The 21,725-nt window shown below is 47.0% G+C and overlaps 3 protein-coding genes across 7 annotated transcripts in view; 1 reads left to right on the top strand and 2 right to left on the bottom strand.

Moving 5' to 3' along the window:
* Window positions 1-3: 3 nt before the first annotated feature.
* On the bottom strand, window positions 4-3,369 carry MICOS13 (mitochondrial contact site and cristae organizing system subunit 13). The gene is made up of 4 exons (XM_068661813.1): window positions 3,221-3,369; window positions 2,073-2,229; window positions 1,285-1,336; window positions 4-224 (listed from the first exon to the last, which is right to left on the bottom strand). Exons 1-4 carry the CDS (start codon window positions 3,247-3,249, stop codon window positions 127-129), a joined length of 336 nt encoding a protein of 111 aa, XP_068517914.1. The 5' UTR covers window positions 3,250-3,369; the 3' UTR covers window positions 4-126.
* HSD11B1L (hydroxysteroid 11-beta dehydrogenase 1 like) lies at window positions 3,320-11,474 on the top strand. 2 transcript variants are annotated; one of them, XM_068661811.1, is made up of 8 exons: window positions 3,320-3,384; window positions 5,138-5,311; window positions 5,948-6,078; window positions 7,094-7,205; window positions 8,882-8,973; window positions 9,592-9,685; window positions 10,272-10,437; window positions 10,727-11,474. In XM_068661811.1, exons 2-8 carry the CDS (start codon window positions 5,227-5,229, stop codon window positions 10,911-10,913), a joined length of 867 nt encoding a protein of 288 aa, XP_068517912.1. In that variant the 5' UTR covers window positions 3,320-3,384; window positions 5,138-5,226; the 3' UTR covers window positions 10,914-11,474. The 2 variants fall into 2 exon arrangements, with proteins under 2 accessions (XP_068517912.1, XP_068517913.1); XM_068661812.1 differs by lacking the exon at window positions 5,138-5,311 and having other exon boundaries at window positions 3,326-3,384.
* Window positions 11,475-12,137: 663 nt separating this feature from the next.
* CELF5 (CUGBP Elav-like family member 5) overlaps window positions 12,138-21,725 on the bottom strand; it is a 39,664-nt gene continuing 30,076 nt past the window's right edge. For all 4 annotated transcript variants that reach the window (XM_068661863.1, XM_068661866.1, XM_068661864.1 and 1 more), the window contains exons 7-13: window positions 18,687-18,831; window positions 17,879-18,025; window positions 17,308-17,370; window positions 17,144-17,224; window positions 15,925-16,068; window positions 15,649-15,813; window positions 12,138-13,784 (exon numbers count right to left, since the gene is read on the bottom strand). In XM_068661863.1, coding sequence (XP_068517964.1) covers window positions 15,686-15,813; window positions 15,925-16,068; window positions 17,144-17,224; window positions 17,308-17,370; window positions 17,879-18,025; window positions 18,687-18,831 — 708 coding nt within the window. In that variant the 3' untranslated portion in view covers window positions 12,138-13,784; window positions 15,649-15,685. The remainder of the gene's footprint in view (window positions 13,785-15,648; window positions 15,814-15,924; window positions 16,069-17,143; window positions 17,225-17,307; window positions 17,371-17,878; window positions 18,026-18,686; window positions 18,832-21,725) is intronic.

Here is a 21,725-nt window from a genome sequence, read left to right as displayed (position 1 = left end):
AAATGGATGTTCCACAGTCTTTTATTGTAGCCCTTGCATGGCTGAGCTGCCATCTAGAGGGATGGACTACATATCATCCCAAGAAGAACACATCATAGAGAGAACCATGAATCCTGGAGAATGTTTTCATTTGACAAGATCCTTCATATACTTCCAGCCTTCCATAGTGTATTCACAGGCCCTGGTGGGAGCTACAGATAAAGCAGACATGACTGTCTGCACTCCTGCAAAGAAAGCAGAGAATTATTTTCCCAGGAAGAGTATCATTCAAGCCATAATTCCCAATGTTATTCTAGCATCACAGATCTCTTTAAAGACAGAGATAAAGATCTAGCTTTTTCTGAGAAGCTTTCAAGCACCTGAGGCCTGAGTAATCCTTGGTTCAAATGCAGTTTTATTGTCTCAGTATCATGTGACAGAGAAATTCCAGCTTCAGGACCAGTATAAGGGATAGACAATTTCAAGGTTAAAACAAGGAACTGATACTCATCTAAGTTCAACTTCACTTCTGGTCTTGCCACAGGCTCCACATGTGATTTTGGGTATGTCACAGTGTTTGTGGCTGTTTCCTCACAGTTAAATTAAGACTTTGCTGCACCATAGGAACTATAAATTATTTGGTATTTATAACATGCATTGGACTTGAAACGTGATCTCTAAAATCCTAGTAATTACAGGAATACTCATCCCCTCTCAAAAGTCAGAAATGGAGTTCAGACACTAGTATATGAAGAGTTCATAAAAGATTCACCTTTTTCAAGAGTAAGCCATGATTTATTTTTTATGCTCTAGTTTCCCTGATCACTATTACCACCACTGATGACCTCATGTTACTGCTCCATAAACTCTTTGTCTATTTATTGTTGGAGCCACAGACCCCCACCCCGATACTTTACTGAAACATTAAATCTTACATTCTGGGATACAAGAGAGTACCTTGGAGCACTGGCAGTACCCACCAGTAGGCAAGCAAGCTATGTAGGTAAAAGAAGTATTAGCTCCTCCAGTTAGAAAAGGCAAAGAGGTTTATGGGCACACATTTTCCTCTTGATTTCACAATTGGAAATTAAGATAATGAGATTAAATGAACTGCACAAAGTCACTCAGTGTGCTAGTTGTGGAACCTGAAGCAGAATACACATCCCTAGTCCAAGATCCAGTGCTCCCTCTACCAGACTACACAATCATTCCCTTCTTGATAATTCGCTTAAGGATGGCAGTACTGAGATAAGCTGCATCAATGTTGGTCCTCTGCCCCTTTCACAGTTTAACGAAAAATTTTACCTTTATTCCAGGAATCAGAGGGGGAAAAGTCAATTTTTGGAGTGGGCGGGAGCTAGAAAGAGAAAGACAAAATATCAGCACTTGGAGGTTTCACTTACAAGAAAAGCCACATCACCTTGGAAAAGCTTCATGTCCTCAAATCTTGAACATATTTCAGTGCTTGCTGTCTCTAAGTCTCAAAAAGCATCAGACATGTGCCCTAAAGCCTAGACTTTTTTCTTTCCTACAGTGTAAAGTAGAGGCAGAAGGCAGTACTTAACATTTGAGTACTCTGAAAAATCACCTCCGTAAATAAATAAATAATTACTTATTCCTTAAGTATTTCCCATATTGGAAACTATAATAAGCAAATACTTTTCCAACTTTCAGCAAAGGCTTGTCCTGAGGATTTTTACAACTAAGAATTAGTTAAAGACAAGGGTTTCTTCAGGCAATTTAAATTCAACTTGACTGTTAGCAGTCTGACAAATCAGAAGAAGAATCTTTTCTTTAATTTTTTAAAAGTATGTAGGATCCTTCAATAAAAAGCATACTGAAATATCTCCCAGATCAAGCATGTAGTCTCTCCTCTTTGACCCTGCATAAGCTAGTTACCTTGTCTGCTTTCAAATGACATCAACAAAGAATTTTCTCCCCTAATCCTCTTCAAAGACTTCTTAGTGTGAAATTCAGATTAAACAGCAAAACTTCTGCCAACATCACTGAACCTGAATATCATCCCAATGTTTTCTCCTCCTTATTCAGAGAACATCCAATTTGCTGACAGTGTTTATCTGCATGGTCCTTACCTCCCAGCCTACGTAACTTGTCCATTCTTTGATAGCTGGAGGCAGTACTGTTTGAGCTTTTTTGAGGGCTTCAGCACCTTCTGCACCACTGCCCAGCAACCCCTGATCATATGCCACATATACAGCAGCTCCAGCCAAGCTTCCTTTGATGATAAACCTGAAAGAATCAAAAGCAGCAACATTTCAGTTCATTTTAGGAGTATTGTTGCATCTCTCTCAGCAGGTTGTGACTGTAAAACGGAGGGGATCAATAAGGAAATCAAAGGTCACAAATGCTTTCCTCTGAGGTCTTACTTCAGACAAAAAGCAGCAGACAAGTATCTGGCTATCATCCTTTTTTTTTTTTTTCCCTAAACCAAGTAGTCCCTATCAACTGTGAGAAAGCATATTGTTTGCTTTTTTATCAGCAAGAGTTTTTAAGAATAAAAAATGTGGAAGCATCAAAAATCTCTAAGTATGAGCCGCTTTTCTAAGTATGAGAACCACTGGCTTAGACCCTTGATAAAAGAGACAATAGGATTCAGCACATTAATGATGGGGTTCTTGCCATCTTGTTAATAAGTAATCTGATTAATTTGATAGGTACCAACATCTTACTTACCTCATTACAATCTGGGTAACATTTAGCCAAGCCTACACGGCCAAGGCTTTTCAAGCTTCCCAGCAGAGCACTTGCTGTCCTAACACTACAGTTTTACAGCTGTGGTGGCACCCCACAAAAGATGCGAATACTTGACCCTTATTTATTTTTTCATTATTGATGAAAGATCTGAGAAGAGCAACTTTTCCAGGTTCATAGACAAGAGCGCTATCTCCTCTAAATAAAATAAAAATATACAAAGCTACTGCACACCTGGGGAGGAGGGGAAGAACCTCGCCAGATCGCAGCAACGCAACAGAACTTATGATAGACACAGACACTGGGAGAGGCAGGAGTCAATACTTAAACCCACGTATCCGCAAGCACTTGGGGGAAGGGCTTCCCCACCGAGGATTTCCCGTTCGCTCCCCAACGCGCCCTTCCAGGCCTCCCCCCGCGCCCCGGCCGGCCGCACAGACCACAAAGCGTCCCCTCAGCACACGGCGCCCCAGGGCTCCTGCCGAGCGCAGTGGCTGCCTGGGCCGGGCCGGGCCGGGCCGGCACTCACCGGGCGGCGGGCAGCAGGCGGGCGGCCATGGCTGCGCCAAGGGCAGGGCGCCGGGCCCGGGGCCGCCGGGAGCCGGGCACGTGGCCGGGCCGCCCCTCCCCCGGGGGGCGGGCGGGGGAGGTGCGAGGGGGGTCACGTGGTGCCTGCGCCTGGGTCCCCGCGCCGTAAGTTGGGGGCGGGAAGCTGCGGGCCGGGGGCTGCCGGGGGCTGCCGGGGGGCCGGGGCCGGGGCCGGGGGCGGCCGGGGGCGGCCGGGGGCGGGGACCGCCAGAGCCCAATGCGAAAAGTTTTGTGAACGGACAGAACGAACTGCAGCTATGTTTAGTTAGATGGAGGGAAGAGCAGGGAGTTTGTCCCTCCGGTGCTGCCTTCCTGGCTCATTAACGAGCCAGCCTCGTCTGTGAGGCCGCGCGGAGCTGTCCCGGAGCGAGATTAGCCCCGGCCTGGAGGCTGAGCCTGAGCAGAGCAGGCGAGGGACTCACAGCATGCACAGGGCCCTGCGCATGTGAACGGCCGAGCCCAGTACATGCACCCAAACTGAAACAAGGAAAGAAAGACGGAGATGACAGAACCGCAGCGTGTCAGGGACTGAAAGGAACCTTGAAAGATCACCCAGTCCAGTCCTCCTGCCGGAGCAGGAGCACCTGTATCAGGTCACACAGAAACTCATCCGGGTGGGTTTTGAATGTCTCCGGAGAAGGAGACTCCACAGCCCCCCAGGCAGCCTGTTCCAGTGCTCCCTCACCCTCAGTGTGACAAAGTTTCCTCTCATATTTAAGCGGAAACTCCTTTGTTCCAGCTTGCACCCATTGCCCCTTGTCTCATCATCGGCTGTCACCCAAAAGAGCCTGTCTCTGTCCTCCTGACACTCGCACTTTACTGATTTAGAAGCATTAATAAGGTCACCCCTCAGTCTCCTCCAAGCTAAGGAGACTCCCTCAGCCTCTCCTCATAAGGGAGATGCTCTGCTCCCTTAATCATCCTCATGACTGTGCTGGACTCTCTCACGCAGTTCCCTGTCCTTCTTGAACTGAGGGGCCCAGAACTGGACACAATATTCTGAGTCTTAGAGAGTTTTGTTGACCGACTTTGATGGGAACAGTTACAGCCACTCTCAAGGCCTCCAGACACATCCGTGTGCAGCCACAGAATCCCTGCCTCCCATGACAGTTGCCCTGTTTGCAGTTTTTCATTTTTTCATGCTGTGCAGTCACACCCATAAGCAGTCTCTTGCCGGGCTTCACCCCCACCCCGTTTGCATGGAAGTTCATCCAGGTCTTCAGCATCAATGCTTGTAGCAAGGCTTCAGCCTGTTATTCCTGTCTGCTGCTTCATTTCTGCAGTGTGCAATAGGATGTGCCAGTTATCCTGAAGCACTGGTTTTATGTGGTGAATATTCTCAGCTATGAGCATAAGAATTCTTTCATTAATTAAACATTCTGTAAGATTAGATGCAAGTTTTTGTTTGTTTTCTTTCTACAGAGAGAACTCTTACTGTATAGAGGCTGTCTCAGTTCAGAGAGCTGTGGAAATTGACAGCAAAAGACCTCTTTCTTAGAATCAGATGTATTTTCCTTGTCTTTCCTTTATTTCCCTTTTTTAAAGAAATTGAGCTCCAAACCCTTTAGTCTTTGCAAATGCCTGCATAAAATTGGCATAACCAAGTTTGTATTTCCTGGGCAAATTCAAACCATTTGCAGGACTGTGGTGTCTTCTCCCTTCTGTGGGGAAACAGCAACTTTGCAGCACCTTATTCAAGGGTTAAAAGTCAATCTCCCTCCCATCTTTCATTCTCAGCAAAGGTGACTGGCTGTCAGTGGAGAGACACCTCAGGTGTCTCTTTCAGTTCCACACAGTGCCTCACATATGTAAATTCCTTTTTTTTTTTTTGTCATGCAAAATCTTTTGTCTCTTGCAGGTTGGCTGACAGCATCAGAGGAAGGAGATTACAGTATTTTGGCTGCAGTGCTCAGCTTTGAGGCTTCGTTCTTTACAACTTTGAGGGATATGAGGCCACTTGGAAAAGTGCTTTGTGCTACAGGGATTATAGCTGTACTTCTAGCTTTCTTCTGGAAAGACACTTTTAACCCAGGTAGACTCACCACAGGGTTCAGTCCAAACTAGAATATAAAATGTGTAAGAGAAGATACTCTATTTCCAAACTGACTGGTGGTCTTTTTCTGCCCATGGTTTACCCGAGGTGGAGCCAGGTAGCATGTCAGCTACTGTCTGAGCAGGGTGGGTCAGACTGAGCTTCCTACTCTGTGACTGATAGCGAGCCTGGGGTTGCCAGGATGAAGGAAGGAACTGTCTGTTACATATCAGAAGAGCTAGGCTGAGCTGACTGCTATGTGCCAGGGCTCATGAGCTAGGTGAGCTTTCCTGTGACCCAGTCCAAAACAGGTCAAGGTGGCTCGCTACTTGACATGAAATGGCTGGTTATCTGATGACTAGCTTTTTGCTACAGGCACCTGGCAGAAGGGAAAAGTAGCTCATTCTTCAAAGGTTAGGTGATCCTTGATTATTTTCACTCTAGCATCAGAAGGCATTGTTAATCTCATGGCTTCTTTGGGATAGTCCTGCTTCTTTACTAGTTATGGAGAAGCACTGAGTCTTTTGAGAACACACACACACCTTCCTACTTTAGAGCTCTGCCATTAGCCAGGGGCAGCTGCTCTGCTGCTTCCTTTACTTCTATACCTTTTTTTTCATTTTTCCCATGAATAAGAGAGCCTTTCTGGTGCCCGTGTTCTCCTGACTGGAGCCAGTGCTGGGATTGGAGAGCAGATGGCATACCATTATGCCAGATTTGGTGCTGAAATTCTTCTGACTGCTAGGAGGGAAGCTGTGCTGCAGAAGGTAAGAACTTCCTTGTTTGAGGGAAAACATGAGAGTTTTGGACTTTTGCACATACATGCATGCACACACAAACAAATGTTGGCATTTTCCTATGCAACTGTTTTACTCACCAATTGAATTACTGTAAGAAATTTTTAACACTTTCTGGAAAAAAAAAAAAAAAAGTGTATCAGCAGTACATTTTGAGCCTGATTCACTGTTAGTGTCCTCTACCATTCTATCTGTCACCTGGATGGGTTGCTCTGTCTGTGTTATCATACGCCCATGTCTGCTGCAATATACCTTTTTCTTACCAGAGGGCATACTGGGGAGAGGTAATCTAGAAGGAAAATGTTATTTAGAAGGGAGTTTGGCCTGTATGGGAACATGGATATATGTTGTCTAAACTACAGTTCCTATGAGATACTGTGTACCTCTTCAGTGTCCAAGCAATTCTGTTTGTATCTTTTTTGTTAAAGACTACAAACTTTTTGTAATAATGTTTGAACAGCTCAAATAGATGAGACTCCTTTATCTGTAGTATATAAAATGAGACAAAATTGAGAGGTCTCTTTCAGACTGTGGGGATAAGTGACTTGCCTGGAAAGTTCTGCATTATGAAATGATGCAAAAGGAAGGTCAGGGACAGTGAGCATCGTACGCATTAGGACACTTCCTAAAGCCTGGCAGGCGTTATTTCAGCAGATAGCTAGATGTACCATTCGCACCTTCACATACTCATCACACTTCTGAAGATTGTCTTTTTGGATGATTCTTGATCCTTTTCCAAGATTTATAGAATCTGCATCTTGCTAAGAGTAACCTCTGTTTAAGTGGGTAGATGAAGTCTTGATGTAAAATGAGCCCTCTGCAGGCTGAATAGTGTTAGATTTAGAATTAAAGTGTGTGTCTTTGTCTAGAATTGACTGTTACTGACTGTAGTGTGGGGAGAAAAAAAGGTTCCTTACAGTGCCCTTCTGTTCTTTCCCCTCCCGCCCCATTTTGTTTAATCTCTGGGGGAGTGTTGTTTTTCAAGGTGATGGAGAAATGCCTGACACTTGGAGCAAAGAAAGTCTTTTATGTTCCGGCCGATATGTCTTCCCCTTCAGAGCCTGAAAAGGTGGTTCAGTTTGCTGTCCAAAAACTGGGTAAGCAGAAGAAAAATGGCAGATACAGAAGAGTGGAAACAAACTTTGCTGGTTGTTTCAGTTTTTACCATGTTCCTTTGTTCAGCAAAGGTGTAGATGACACCTTGCCCTGGTCACCCTTCAGGGATTATAGTTCTCAAGCCATATCTTGCTTTATACTGACATCCAGGTTTGAGGAAACTGATTAGAAATAAATCTGATAACAGTCCTCATCCCAGCTCCTCTGGCCTTGCCAATCTTGGCTTCTCTTTGATAACCCTGGAGTCAAGAGATGTGGCTTTCTGTAATTTACCTGAGTTCAGGAAGCTATGAAAGGTGAGGTGTCATAATTTTTCAGATGTTCACCGCTTGCCTGGTCAGAACCAAGCCAGAACCCAGGAGGGGTTCTGATTGTGATCTTAATTCTGTTCTGGCTTCATCTTTGGCGTCTCTCAGGCTCTCAGATACACAGATAACTCACATTCCAGTAGGAGCTTCCTGCTTCAGCTTCCACATGTCCCTCACTGAGGGGAGTGTTTAGGAAGAGAGGATGTGGCATTTGTAAACACCAGTCTGGGAGTGGCTGACTTTTCAGTTGCTTTTCGTGAGGAGGACTCTTCAGGCAGCATATACAAATGTATTTTGCTAGAGGAGAAAAATATGCAAAAAATATTTGCTCAAAGTACTTTGCTGAAACCATGCCCTCGTAGCAACAGCTACAGTACCTCATACATTCACTATACATGAGCAGGTACCAGCTGCACACACCCAGCCCTGAGCAGACACAGTGTCTTGTGTTGAGAGAAACAGAAACTAGGAGGTCTGAAAGCAGTGACCTGTTCCTTTAGCAAAGCTGAGTCCAAGACTTCATAGGAGGTTCTTATTTTAACCCATTCACACATCTCATACTCGCAGAGATTCTCAGCCACTCGTTCTTTTGTACTAACAGGCAACAAGATGTGTATGACCAAGTACCCTCTCCAGGCTTACTACTGGTGATAAAAAGGACAAGGAATACCAGCTGTAGAGTCCTCATCATGTTTCCTGGGTTTTGGTTGGTGATCACATGCTGCTTTTTGATTGTCTTTCTTGCCCTGTAAGAGTGATTATAATCATTCACCTCTCCACCCCATCTTATTAGGTTAAGGCTGTTATTAGGCAACATTTTCTATTATACTCACTGTCCGTTTGTCCATTGCCTGAGTGTCTTAATTACTTCATTATTTTTTTGGTTTTCTTGCTGTGAGTGTCTTAAGAAATTGTCTTAAAGTGTGCTGCTATCTGGATGACCTGCCAATCCAGCAGCCATCAATATATTATCATTCTCAGGCCTTTTGCTATTCCTGCTGGTGTTTTCACACATACACATTCTCATACCAATCTTAATTTTTCTGTTATAATTCTCTGTGCTTAAAACTTTAAAAATAGAGCGCACCACTGGAATTAAATTCCAAGTCTGCATTACCCTGAAATATCATTACAGAAAGCATCTGTTAAAGAAAAGGAGCTTTCATTCCAGTTCTACCCTTGAGAAGCAGGCACAGCTGCTGTCAGATGGACGTGTTTAATGTCTCCATGCTGAAGCATTTTCCAGCCTCCTCAGGGGCTGGTTCAGCCCTCCTGCTGGCATTTCTGAGTTCCTCAGTGACTGACTGGGGACAGCCACCCTATTTCACTGTTTTTTCTCCTGTACACAGGGGGACTGGATTACCTAGTGTTAAACCACATTGGCAATTCCCCTTTCCAGATGTGGAATGGAGATGTGGAATACACCCGCTGGCTCATGCAGGTGAGGATTCCCAGCAGGAAGAGCTCATCTGGAACTGAGTGAGTCTAACCTCCTGGGACAACTTCAAGAGGCTTAAAGACAAATTCAAGCCTGTGGCAATAGTTTAGAACAAACCTTTTATTTCATTTGTGTGTCAAGTCAAATGGTTTGTCACTGGACTAGGTGTTTTGCTTAGTTATGCTGGTGTATATATGTGCAGAAGAATGTCTAGGAAAAACTTAAATTCTTCTCTCTTTCATTCTGTCCTTCTTATCTCCCATTAGCCCAGAACTGTTAGAAATTGCTATGGTAGGTATAGGCAGTTGCACAATGTGGAGTAAAGAATGACATACAGAGAAATCAGGGACAGATAATTATCTCTTGTCAAGACATTTGTATGTTATAGCCCAGGAATAACCTTCATTCTGACTCTTCTCCATTGCATTTTCTGGAATCTGAAAGGTTTACATATGCACTACCTAGCCCTGTTCTCACAGAGATGATTCTTTCCTCCTGATGTTTGAAATCGCAAATCCAAGCCATGCTCCATTTAATATGAACACTGAGTTAGCTTTCTGGCTCATGATGACCTTCTCTCCAAACAATCTTGCTCCTTCCATGACTACTTTATCATTTTAGGTGAATTTCTTTAGTTATGTGGCCCTTGCAACAGCAGCTCTTCCCACCCTGGAGAAGAATAAAGGCTCTCTGGTGGTCGTCTCTTCCCTCACAGGTTAGTGTTTGTAACTGGCACAAGTGCTGTTCTTGTCAAAACCATGTTTCCCAGCACACACTGTTTCTCTGTGTCCTTCAACAGATGTTCAAGCTGTGCTTTTTCTAATATTAAGCAGGATGGTGGCTGGCTGGGCTTCTTGCTTTCTGGAAGACCTTCTCTGTGTTGCATCTTTTTGTATTCCCTTGTAATTTTTCTCTTTACTTAGCATGCACCCTGATCTACTTGTTTGGCTCCAGTCCCTCACACCCAGGCCCATTTCCTGCTTTTCTGACACAGCATTAAAACCTTCCTGCTGCTCTAAGGCCTTCTGGCTTTGGCCAGCCTAAATAGCAGTCTGCCAAGTAGCTGTACCTACTGTACGGGATGGAAAGGCAGGAAAAAGCCTTCAGTGTGTCTGCTCAAGGGCACTGCATTCACCACAGCTGTGGTCCTTCCCTGCAACCTAATGTGCTTGGGTGACTGGGAACTACCATGGCTAGACATACCACCATGTGACCCAGTCCCTGTGGTTACATGAAATGGGGCGCCATCCATCCTACAACCACTTTCCTGGTCTTTTCCATTCTCTTCTTCTCCTTTCCAGGGAAAATACCCACTCCCTTCACCACTTCTTACTCTGCCACCAAGTTTGCTTTGGATGGATTCTTCAGCTCACTGCGCCATGAACTCATCATGCAGAAGAGAAACGTATCTGTCACACTGTGCATCCTGGGCCTGATTGATACTGATACGGCATTAGAGAAAACCAGGTATGTATTTGGAGGAGGGTGTGAGTCTGCGAGGGAGTGTCTGCAGGAACACATCCCTTGAAAGCATGCAAAGAAGTGCAAACAACTGTATTTAAGATGGTGTGGGCATCTGTTTGGATGTGCTTGAAAACTAACAAGAAGAGTACATCTGCTTGGATACATCATATGGGTTGTGTGTGTCCACCTCTGCGTGGAACATGAACATGCGGAACCATGTGGTAGTCATTCTGCATAGTTAAAACCACAACAGGGACTAGCTTTGAGTGATTCTCTGATTCTTTCTTTCCAGGGGTAAAGTGTACCTAACTGCTTCTCCTGCTGCTGAAGCAGCACTCGCCATCATCCAAGCGGGTGCCACCAAGGTGCAGGAGGTTTTCTACCCGTGGTGGCTGCAGTACACATGCAGCCTCTGGGTTTTGTTCCCCTGCCACCGGAATCAGGTTTTACAGAGTTACTATAACTACAGCAGCCCTTGAAGGCTGCACAGTCTCAGTCTCCTCTCCTGTACTACACCCCTTCTAATTATAGTCACCCCTGTCCCACTAAGCATTCCAGTCAACCATCACTATCAGTTGGGAGCAAGACAGCAGTGGTGGAAAAGTAAGCTTAGCTCATTTCATAAGACTCTGTTTGAACTCCCTTTCATCCTTTGAGGTGCAAAAACCTGTGGCTTTTTGAGTCAGCCCCGTTGTCCGGTCCCTGCTTCTGTGCATGCAAAACTCCAGCATGGTTGACACAGGTGAATCTGGAGCTGGGAGTGTTTTCTGAGTGATTTGGGCAAAGTGTGCGTTTGTTTTTTCATCCCCACTGTACCTATTCCCTCACTGGAAGGACTCAATCCTTTAGCCTGTTCTTCCTTCCCTCACCCCTGTCTTTTCCATCTGCTTTTTGTCTCCAAGATGCTCTTATTTAGCCCCTTTACTCACGATTGTCCCATCGAGGAGGAACAGCAGTGTCTGGAAGCCATGCAAGGCTGGTTACTAACCTGTGTTTTCAAAGGTGTTAAAACTAGAATAAAACTTAGGTTTATGGCTTTTTCCTCGTCTACTTTACTAATTCGGATACGGATTGTCTGTTACTAGCACACCAAATCTTGGGTGTTGAGAAAGCTGCTTTGGTTCGCCGCCGGTGGCAACAGAGGAGCGCTGGGAGCGGGGGGGGCCGGGAGCGGGGCCGAGCCCGGCGGATGCGGGGCCTGAACCCCCGCGGGGCGGGGGGCGGCGAGAGAACGGCGCTGAAGGCGGCGCCCGGAGCGGGGGCCGGGGGAGGCCCCGCCCCCTCGGAGCGGGCCGGGCGAGCGGCAGCGCCGGATTGGCTGAGCCGGAGGGATATGCAAATCGGCCGCGGCCGGGAGCTTCTCCGGTCGGCGGGAGGCCCGGAAGCCCCGCCCCCTGCCTCGATTGGCGGGCGGCTCCTCCAACCGCCAACCGCCACGGCCTCGGGGCCGACGGCCCGGAGCCGGGGCGGGGGCGCGGCTGGAGCGGCTCGCGGCAGGGAGAAGCTTCGGGAACCGGCACCGGGCGCCGGGGCTGGCGGCGGCTGGGCGGAAACCGCGCGCGGGGCCGAGGGGAGCGGGAAACGGCGCCGGCCTGCGGGAGCAGCGGGCCCGGCCGCGGGGCGTGCGGTGCCGTGAGCGGTTGTCTTCGGGTGTAAGCACTGGGTGAGAGCGGGTGCAGCCAACACACGGAGTAAAACCCAAGTGACTTAGGAAGTAAAACTTTTATTAAATAAATTTAAGATTTTTTTAGACCAGAGCAAGGCATTGGACATTGATGAAGCTTGTATCACGCCTGTACCGGTGTACAGTCACATCAGTAACTGTGATGGAAGAAATTGTAAATGCTTGTTTTAAACGAGCTTGACCTAGCATTTCCAAAATCCCCCCTTTTTTTTCTTCCCATTTTGCATTTGTTGGTCGTTTTATTTTTTTTGTTCAAAATTAGGTTAAACTTCATGAAATTAATTGTAGCAGAAATAAAGTACATTATACAAATCACATACATAATAGATGTTAAGTATAAAAATGGTATTTACAATAAGTAAACATGGACTATAGAAACACACAGACTCCCACAGCTTCATCCATCTCTCTTGTAAACTCTCAGCATTAGACACAGAGGGGTGGTTCAGGAGATCTGAAGGTACTTAAAGAACTATGCCACAGACATCTGAACAAAGGGAAACTGGAGGAGGATGAGAGGTGGCCGAGGTCCTCTCAAGTCCCTGGATCTCTCTTCAGGATCAATTGCATCAACCTTTCTCCACCAACCCTCTGTTCACATTTGAACACAGACATGCACATACATACACACAGAAATGTTCTTGACACCTTATCAAATTCTGGAATAATGAAGTTATTTATTCAGGAGGGTTTTTGTTTGTTTGTTTGTTTGTTTGTTTTTCTTCTTCCTTCTTTCCTCCTTATTTTAATAGAAACTAGAAAAGACTGAAGTCATTAAAGGGTTTTGCCTTGTCAGTATGGCCCGCACACGCTCAGGGATCTTTTTTAAGCTCTGAATTACGTTCTGTGCTTAAGTGTATGTATATATGTGTGTGTATATATATTCTGCATAATCCCTCCCTTGGAGGGAGTGGTGGGGGAAAAAAAAATGACAACCATCTTTCAACATACTATTCTTGTGTGTGCTTGCGAAAGCTTTGCAGAGGGTGCAAGAGGTGAGTCTTCTTGCCAAATTTAGATGGAGAATATGTCCTGTGTGGTCTGTGAATCAAAAATGCCTGCTAGCCAGCTTTAGGCCACTTCCAATACATGGAAGCAGCGTGTGGCCCCTGGGAGGTTTCTGTCACTATTTTGGAGATGGCATTTGCTCACACTTTCATCTTCTCCCTTGATCAAAAAAATGCCCTGTTACCACGAAGAGCTATAAAGTTGGGCCAGTACAATGTGTGGGGAGGCAGTACAGTTCTTGTAGGTAAAAGGGTTGATTTCCTGTGCTTTCAGCCTAATTGAGGAGTGCTCACGATAGGCTTTGGCACCAAATTCCAGGAGCTTGGTCTGCAGAAGCCCTTGGAAGGGTAAGACAGAAGCTCTTGAGATCCTTAACCAGGCTGGTGCTAAGGTTGGTGGGTGAGTGACTTGAGCTGAGCAGCTGGCTGTGCCCTAATCCTGGAGGTATGTGGTTCTCTTTCTCCTTGCTTCTTGTTAATGTTGAGTAGAGAGATGTGCTCTCTCTCTTGCTCTCTGTCCATCCAGGCATCCTCTCAAAATGTTCAGGTCTATTTGCAGTGCCTCCTGAGAAGACACTGCTGCAGAGGTAAACCCTTAGCTTCCAACCCCTCTTGCAAGGAGTCAGTCTCTGAATGGAAAAATTTGGTCCTGTGAGTCACTTCAAAAACAAACAAAAAAGAGACTGTTTAATACTTATATTTATCTAGGAAAGGGGCAGGAGATGGGGTGGGTGGGAGGAACAAAGCTAAAGTTCCATATGCCACAGCAGTAACCTAGAGACACACCAGTGGGTTTTCTTGGTCCATGCACTCCAAGCACATCCCAAGAGGAAGAGCTTTGGGTTCCCAGGGGCTGCTCATTTTCTGGTCCCTTTTGCTATACACCACATTAGTAGCAAATATGTGAGTCTGTTGTGGCAAGAATCTTGCTGCTGGGCAGATACTGATTCTTCTCTTCAATTTCCATGATTTTAGGAAGGAGGGCAGAAGGAGGATGGGGTGAGTAAGTGGGGAGCAGAGGAAGGAAAGAGGTGGCATCAAAAGAGTTGATAAATTGACAGGCCTGTCTGTAAATCAACTTGAAGGCTAAATTCTTCCTATAGCTTTCCCTTCACCTGAATAGAAAGGGAGGAGGGAGGGAATTGGGAGATTAGGAGGACATCTGTGCAAACGTCAGGCTTTGAGTTGCTGCTGCTTAAATGTAGAGGAAGATGACCCCAATTAGATGGGATCAAGATCGGCCCCCTCTTGCTCCCAGTCTGTTGGCTCGCAGGAACTAGCTCTATGACAGCCAGCTCTCACATCAGGCAGCTCTTCTGTGGCCCTTCAGAACATCACCTGGGGCTCATAAGCATCTCTTGATGATGTGGCTACCAGAGAAGGATTAACAGATCCCTCAAGGCTCAGCTGACATTGTAGCAACCATTGAGTGCAGCTGTGTAGCTATGGGGATAGGCACTGCAGACCACAATACAGGCTTAGCTGTGCTCCACACTCTTTCCATAGGCGTTAATTTCACAGGAGATAAAAGAAATAGGAGCTAGCTGTCATGAGTACACTGAACTGTTTCCAGACATAGCCCTCTCTTGCCCCAATTCTAGTTTATTGTCCCCACCTGAGACAGGAGCACTTGGTTTCTCTGTGGTAACTGCTGTACTAGGACTGCCCTGAACAAAGCAGAAAATCATTGTGTGACTGCATCGGGAGGCAATTGTCTTCTGAACAGTTTTTCTGTGATCCTTACAAGGCATGGGATTGTCCCTTCTTACCCATGAAGCATTGTCTCCAGGCGAATTTCAGGGCACATGCAACAGGTGAGAATAGACCTATTGGATTTTAAGACCTTTTTAGGAAGATTAATAGTTTATGGGATGTGGCAGAAAGTAAACTGAAGCCTTACTTAGACTACAGGCAGGTAATCTGAACCCATCTGGCTAACAGGGACCTGACTGTACTGATAGGTCTTGCCTAGCCTCACCTGTGTCCTCTGCCCATGGGTCCCGGAGCCTCACTTCAGCTCAGGCCTGTGCCTTCAGTCCTTGTCTGATCTGTGTGTCACAGATGTGAGAGTTTCCACCTTAGCCATAGCTGTGAACATGCCCAGTCATGCAGCTTGCTATCTGGACCTCAACCCCTGGATCGTCTTCCTATCTTGATGTTGGATTTGTCTAATACATTTGCTTGGCAATCACTGGACTACGTCTGACCCTCTTTACTAGTCCTGATAGCGATACTGGGCTGCAGATTAACTACCTAGCTTGGCCTTGGCTTTGCCTTATTGCCACAAACTTGCCTGATGATCTTGGCTCTTGTTGAACCCAGCTATTGTCTCCAGGCTTGTCCTGGTCACTTGCTCAAGTACTGTAGGCCTGGGCCCTGGCAGGAAAGGTCTCTACATTGCCATCTGCACCACTGTGTTCAGCTCCTGGCTCCCCACTCCTCAGGGAGAAGCCAGCTCTTGCTGCCCCCACCAGCAACGGCCAGCACCATGTAGGAACTGGACTGTGATGGTGCTAGATTTACCTGTGCTGCAGAAGCAACTCCTGATTGTTCACTCCTGTCAGTAGGGATGGTTAGCATCCTTGGGTCGTTTCAACTGGACCTTCAAACGTTTCATGCCAATCTGGAAGCCATTCATGGCCTGAATAGCAGTTTGTGCACTGGATGGGTTGTCAAAGCTTACAAAACCTGAAGAACAGGACACAGACACAGATAGTAGTAGCACTGTTGGTTCCATGCTCAATGCATGTATGTCCTAGTTATGTCATGCTCCATTTGCCTCAGGGCAATAGCACTCACCAAAACATTTGCTCTGGTTGGTGGCACGATCCATGAACACCTTGGAGGAGATGATATTGCCAAAGGGTAGGAACATCTGCATCAATTCATTGTCTCCAAACTCCTGAGGGAGATGGTAGATGAAGAGATTGCAGCCTTCAGGACCTGCAGGCATGAGGGTAATGGAGAGAGACAAAGTACACAGACAAACCCCAAAGGGACAGGGAAAAGGGCTCAACTCAGAGCACAGCACTGATAGAGAACCCCAGCACTGCCTCTTTTTGTCTTGACCTCCCCTTGCTTGTCTCAGTTACTGGATCAAGGGTACAGAGAGCTCTCCAAAACCATCTGGGAGGCAATATAGAGAGCTAAAGGTTCTGGAGAGCAGACTCACTTTCAGAGCTTGCCCAGTTCCCACCTGGAGTGCTGGAAATGACAACTCTCTGTGAGCATACGGGTGCTGTTGTACTGGAAGGGAATCAGCTGAGGTAACAGCTCCATGTTCATAGCTTCCCCAGGCTTGCTCAGCACTGCCCCAAGCAGTAGATAGCTCTATGTGAAAGCTGCAACTCCTCCCTGCCGACAGCCATGCAGTGGTTGCATTCAACCCTTGAGTCACAGCCCAAACTGGAAATCTCCTGGATTGCCACACGTCCTACTTATGGGCTAACCTGGTCCTGCCAACTGCTTCACTTGGTCCATGTGAGTGTGATAAGCACGGGGAGCTGTTCCCTTGCCAACACCTGCTGTGCGAAGCAGGAACAGACAGAGAATTCACTTGCCTTCAAGTTCTGTCCAGGCCAGTTTTGAAATAAGCTGAAAAACAAACCCTGATGCTGGGAAGACCAAGGAGAGAGGACAATACATTGGAGACACTGGATTGACTGATACCAATGTGGTTCTGGCATCAGCAAAAATAAAGTGTCCTTCTCCCCAGCCCGTGTAGGGAAGGTGCTGACTTTCCTTTGCTAACCGTTGGTGCCAAAGCTTGGTGGTCTAGTGATTCTTGCCTGCATTGTATGAGGCAGCATCTGGCCAGGGATAAGCTCAGAAAGTTAGCATTGACCAGCAGCTTGTCTCTTCCAGTCCACTCACTGCAGAGACAAGGCCGGTTCTGTAACCCAGATCCAATATAAATGATGAAAGATTTGTGCTGCTTCCTTTCCATCAGCTCTGGGTGCAGGAGCTGAGCACAACCCCCAGCCCCATCCTGCACACGCATTCCCACCCTAATCCTCACCTTCACGCTGCTGCTGCAGAATGGGAGGTGGCTGAGGGATGCTCTGAGCGATGGGAGTGATGGAGGTGGTTGGATACACAGCTGTATTCCAAGGAGACAGAACAGTTTACCTGAGGATCTTATCAGCCGCACAAGGGCTCAAGGAAGACAAGGGAAGCTGGTACCTGCATACTGCTGAACTCCTGTAAAGGCTGGGTGCAAAGTCTCTGCTACCGAGGGACTCTGGGCTGCAAAGAAGAACATAATCAGACACACAGCTAAGGGAATCTCAGACATAGGCTCCAGTGAATCTCAGTTTCTCTTTGGAAGGGGGCTAGAATCATAGAATCATTAAGGTTGGAAAAGACCTCCAAGATCATCTGGTCCAGTTGTCTCCCTACCACCAATATTACCCACCAAACCACATTCCTAAGCACCACATTCAACCTTTCCTTAAACACCCCCAGGGACCATGACTCTACTACCTCCCTGGGCAACCCATTCCAATGCCTGACCACTTTTACTGAGAAAAAAATTCTCCTGATTTCCAACCTGACCTCCCCTGGCGCAACTTGAAGCCATTCCCTCTTATCACATCACTAGTTATCTGCAAGAAGAAGCTGACCCCCAGCTCCCCACAACTCCCTTCCAGGTAGTTACTTTCAGGTAGAAAACGTGTTTGGTGCGGGAATCCAGAAAAAAGAAGCTAACTGCAGTTGCAAAGGTCTCTGGATGTTTTCTTCCTGTGCTCCATACCTGAGTATGGTACAAAGCCATTGGTGTAAACCGTTTCCAAGGTTGGGTGGCCACTTGCGAATGGTACCACACTAGTAAATCCATTTGAAATGGGTGCCACCAGTCCGGGCACACCTGTTGTTCCCAGGAGAGGAGGTGAATGTAGCCCTGCAGAGCAAGAAAGGAGATACCATGTGAGACAAGGTCCCGCAAAGCCTGTGCTCCCTCATATCTGCCTGTCAAGACTGCTGTGTATGAAGCTCTTACTTCTAGTTGGCACTTGCAGGTGTCAGATAATAGCACTGGAGCTTTCACAAAATTCGAGGCAGCACTGGTAAGAAGAGTGTGTACAGCATTGCTAGTTCTGGCTGCTGTCAGAGCTTTGGGTTACAACACTTTTAATCCAGGTTTGTATAGCAGCTAGAGTGCTACAGCCCTGTTCTTGACAAGTGTTCAAACCCAATGTGCATTACGACTGATATTGTTATTGGGGATGATGATAACGAGTAACAGCACTGCTGTACTCAGTCAGGTGCGATCCTGGGAACTTGGTCATCCTTTACCATAATATACTGAAGGGACCAACTGTTCCAGAGAGGAATGTAAGCTAAACACATAAGGCTGTCAGGGAGGGTGCAGGAAGTTGTGCAGAACTAAGTACTACCACCTGCAGTGGCTCACTGTTAGAAAATAAGGGGAATAATGCAGAGGCTGATCCCAGAAGACTGTGGTAACTTTTTACCTGCGTGAGCACCATGCTTAGTGCTGGAGCAGTGGGCTTAGCAGTAGGCAAAGGTCTTGCTGCGTCCTGGCCCACACCAGGCCTCACCTGATGTCTGTGCAATAGGAGTGGCTGGCAGCCCGTTGAGACTGACGGCACCAATCTGCTGGATGTGGCACGGGGAAAAGGCGACGCCGGGACTCAGGTAGCTGCCGTGGGAGGTGGAGAGGACGGTCGTCTGCTGCTGCATCAGCTGCAAAGCAGGGCCACGGGCCGTCAAAGCCCTGCGCAGCCAGGGCCAGGCACCACTCCGGGCCTCGGGTCACCCTGGGCCTCGCGCGCTTGGGGCCAGCTGGCTGCTGGGCTCCCGCTGTGTGCCCCAGAGCTGCCCACATCCCAGCGGGCCCTGGCAGTACCAGCTGCCTTACAGCCCTTGGAGCCCCCTGACGACCAGGTGCAGCCCCAAGCCAGCACTCCTCAGCCAGCAGCCGGGGGCGGTGTCACGCAGCAAGGCACAGGAAAGGTGATGTGGCCCTCCCTGCTCAGGGAGCTCCACAGTAAGGAGAGATGGGGAAGGGGCGCTCAGCCCCCTCTCTCAGCACTGCCTCTTTTCCTGGGGCTGTGCCAAGTGTTAAATAACCCAAGGGACTCGAGAAGCGCAGCCCAAACCCCTCTCCTTTTGCCCAGCTTCTCCAATGGGCTGTGAGACACGGCACCCATTCTGGTAGACGCACAACCCAATGTCTGCCCAGGTCACGCAGGACGTGCAATTCCCTAAGCTTGGCAGCCTGCACCTGGGACTGGAGGCTGGCTGCTCTTCTGGGTCCTGTAACACAGCTGACCGTGCAGAGGTGTGTGCTGCAAAAGAAGGGGACTAAGTTTGGGCATGGGGATAGGAGGAAGACAAGAAAAGTCCTTCTTGTCCTGTTTGGCCATGAACTACTGCCATGGGGCGTAAGACTAAATCAGACTATTCTCAGGGTGCGGCAGCAACAAAGATTATCTTCTGGATGCAAAATGATCTAGCCCCCTTTATAAGCCCTGTCTTCACTGTCTGGCAAGATGAGCTGGGGATGCATAGGTGCAATGCTCTGGAAACTACTGTTCCACAGAAGGAGCTGGGGTGGCACATAGCAAAAACAAGAAAAACACAAATCATCTTTATGTTAACTACAAGTGTATCCCACTGCCTCCTTTGCAACATTAATCTACCACACTCATGTAACCTGCCACCTCTACAAGTGGCTGAGTCTGCCAGCCTGGTTCAGGTCTCAGCTGGAAGACCTGGTAACTGACAAGTTCACATCTAGCTGAACCTTCTCTTCATTTCCTCCATACCACAGTTATTACTGGTGCAGGAAAAAAAGAAGAAAAAAAAAAAAAAAAGAGTAATTGCCTAGTTCCATGTCATTGCTGTCTCTCTATGTTGACACAAGCAAAGCAGCTGGGGTGGAACTGGCTGCACAGGGTGGCGCAGGTTCGGGGGAGAGCCCTGTGGTGCCTCCTCCTGCCTGGGGGGTTGAGGCAGCCACCCAAGCTCACCATGCAGCAGTTTCTGCACTGACAGCAAAGGGGTTCACTACCACTTGCCCCCAGAAAGCAGGTGCCCTGGAATCATTTCATCTGTTAGCATCCACGTTGTCTTTGGAGTGATTCCCCTGAGGCAGAACTGAACTCACATTACTGGGAACCACTCACCTGGGGCCACAGCAAAACGCGATCTTCCTGAGAGCGTTGAAGTCCTGCTAAAGAAGGCATCCCTTTGACAAACAGCCTGCACATATTCCTAGTCCTATCTTTACACTTTCTCCATTTAAGCACGCAGAAACCAATGCATTTCTTACCTACTAGATGAATATTGATTTTTTTTTCTCATTAATGCCTGGTCTTTGCCAGGTTCTAGCTGGAACAAGACCTGCAATCAAATGCAAATGCACCAAACTAGCATGCTGAAATAGTTTTCATTATATGAATCAAATTACTTTAATGAGCCATAATAACCATAAAAAGGTGTGTGTGTGTAAACAAACTATGTTTTGTGTTTAGAACTAACTGATTTATGAACTACAAGAAATATTCAACCACTATATACAGTTCGTAAATTGCACTCACTGCTTCTTCAGGCCTCTTCTGTATTGACATTTTTTTTCAGTTTCCCAACTGATTTCATCTGAACTAATCACTGAATTCAACTTGTTGAGTAAACTGAAGGAAATACTCACTTTTCACTTGCAGAAGAGACACCTGGGATCAAAATCTGGTTCTAGCATTTAAACAAACTGTTTTCAGCTGCTTAGCCAGTCCTATTGCCCGGATAAAGATGCAAATTTTTCTTTAAAATTCTATCAGCTAACATGCACTGTTTGCCTATTTTTTAATTAATCTTATTTGAAAATCAGAATAACTTTAGACCTAATATAGCCTGGGATGACACTTGCGAAGAAACAATCAGGTGTGAAGTCAGTGCCTTAGGAAGAAGCAGAGAGAACCCAAACCAGTGGAAAGTAAAATGTAAAGGAAGAAAGGTATTGAAAGAGTGGGAGACAGGCTGAGTCCTGAATAAAGAATGAAGGCAAAACAGTCACAGAACAGGAAGGTTGGTAAAGAAGCAGAGACAAGGCAACAAATTCACAGACACAACTGAGGAGAAAGAAGATGCAGAGAAGCAAGCAGCTCAGCTGAGGACTGACTCTGTTGTCATCAGCAGGCTTTTCTGAAGACTGGAGGACATTTAAAAACTGAGTCCAGAAGACCTTGCTGCTTTCCCACCTTACACAGTGTGGGCCATAAGATAAAAAAGTACTTTCTGCCATTAATCTCAGCGTGCAGCCCATTCCTGCTTCCTTCACCACCACACCATGCACAAGTCAGCACCACCTCTGTGATGCCAGAAGATATACCAGAATGTTCATGCCAGAGCTGTCCCACAGCTGAGCAGACATACAACCTTGGATGTGTGATGTAGATGGTTTGTGGACATCAGAGCCAGATAGAAAAGACTGGCCCTGGCAAGAGACAGCAGTGTCCATTCGGAGAGGGCTCTCCCCTCCAACCAATTTATCTGCTGGCAGCCTTGGTGCTCGACATGGTATAACCACACTCAGCCCCATTTCACAAGAAGAATCAAACAGTCTCTGCTAGACAACA

Source organism: Anas acuta, chromosome 26 (assembly GCF_963932015.1).
Source record: "Anas acuta chromosome 26, bAnaAcu1.1, whole genome shotgun sequence".
Classification (NCBI taxonomy): Eukaryota; Metazoa; Chordata; class Aves; order Anseriformes; family Anatidae; genus Anas; species Anas acuta.
The sequence above is the reverse complement of the archived record's forward strand: the minus strand, read 5'-3'. Positions and strand labels throughout refer to the sequence as shown.

Bases quoted from the DNA above. Each gene is read 5' to 3' on its own strand.
- HSD11B1L (XM_068661811.1), top strand. From the start codon at position 5,227: ATGAGGCCACTTGGAAAAGTGCTTTGTGCTACAGGGATTATAGCTGTA. The intron at 5,312-5,947 runs GTAGACTCACCA...CCCATGAATAAG, and splicing joins GAAAGACACTTTTAACCCAG to AGAGCCTTTCTGGTGCCCGT. The intron at 7,206-8,881 runs GTAAGCAGAAGA...TCCTGTACACAG, and splicing joins GTTTGCTGTCCAAAAACTGG to GGGGACTGGATTACCTAGTG.
- MICOS13 (XM_068661813.1), bottom strand. From the start codon at position 3,249: ATGGCCGCCCGCCTGCTGCCCGCCGCCCG. The intron at 2,230-3,220 runs GTGAGTGCCGGC...TGATTCTTTCAG, and splicing joins CGCCTGCTGCCCGCCGCCCG to GTTTATCATCAAAGGAAGCT. The intron at 1,337-2,072 runs GTAAGGACCATG...TTCTCTTTCTAG, and splicing joins CAAGTTACGTAGGCTGGGAG to CTCCCGCCCACTCCAAAAAT.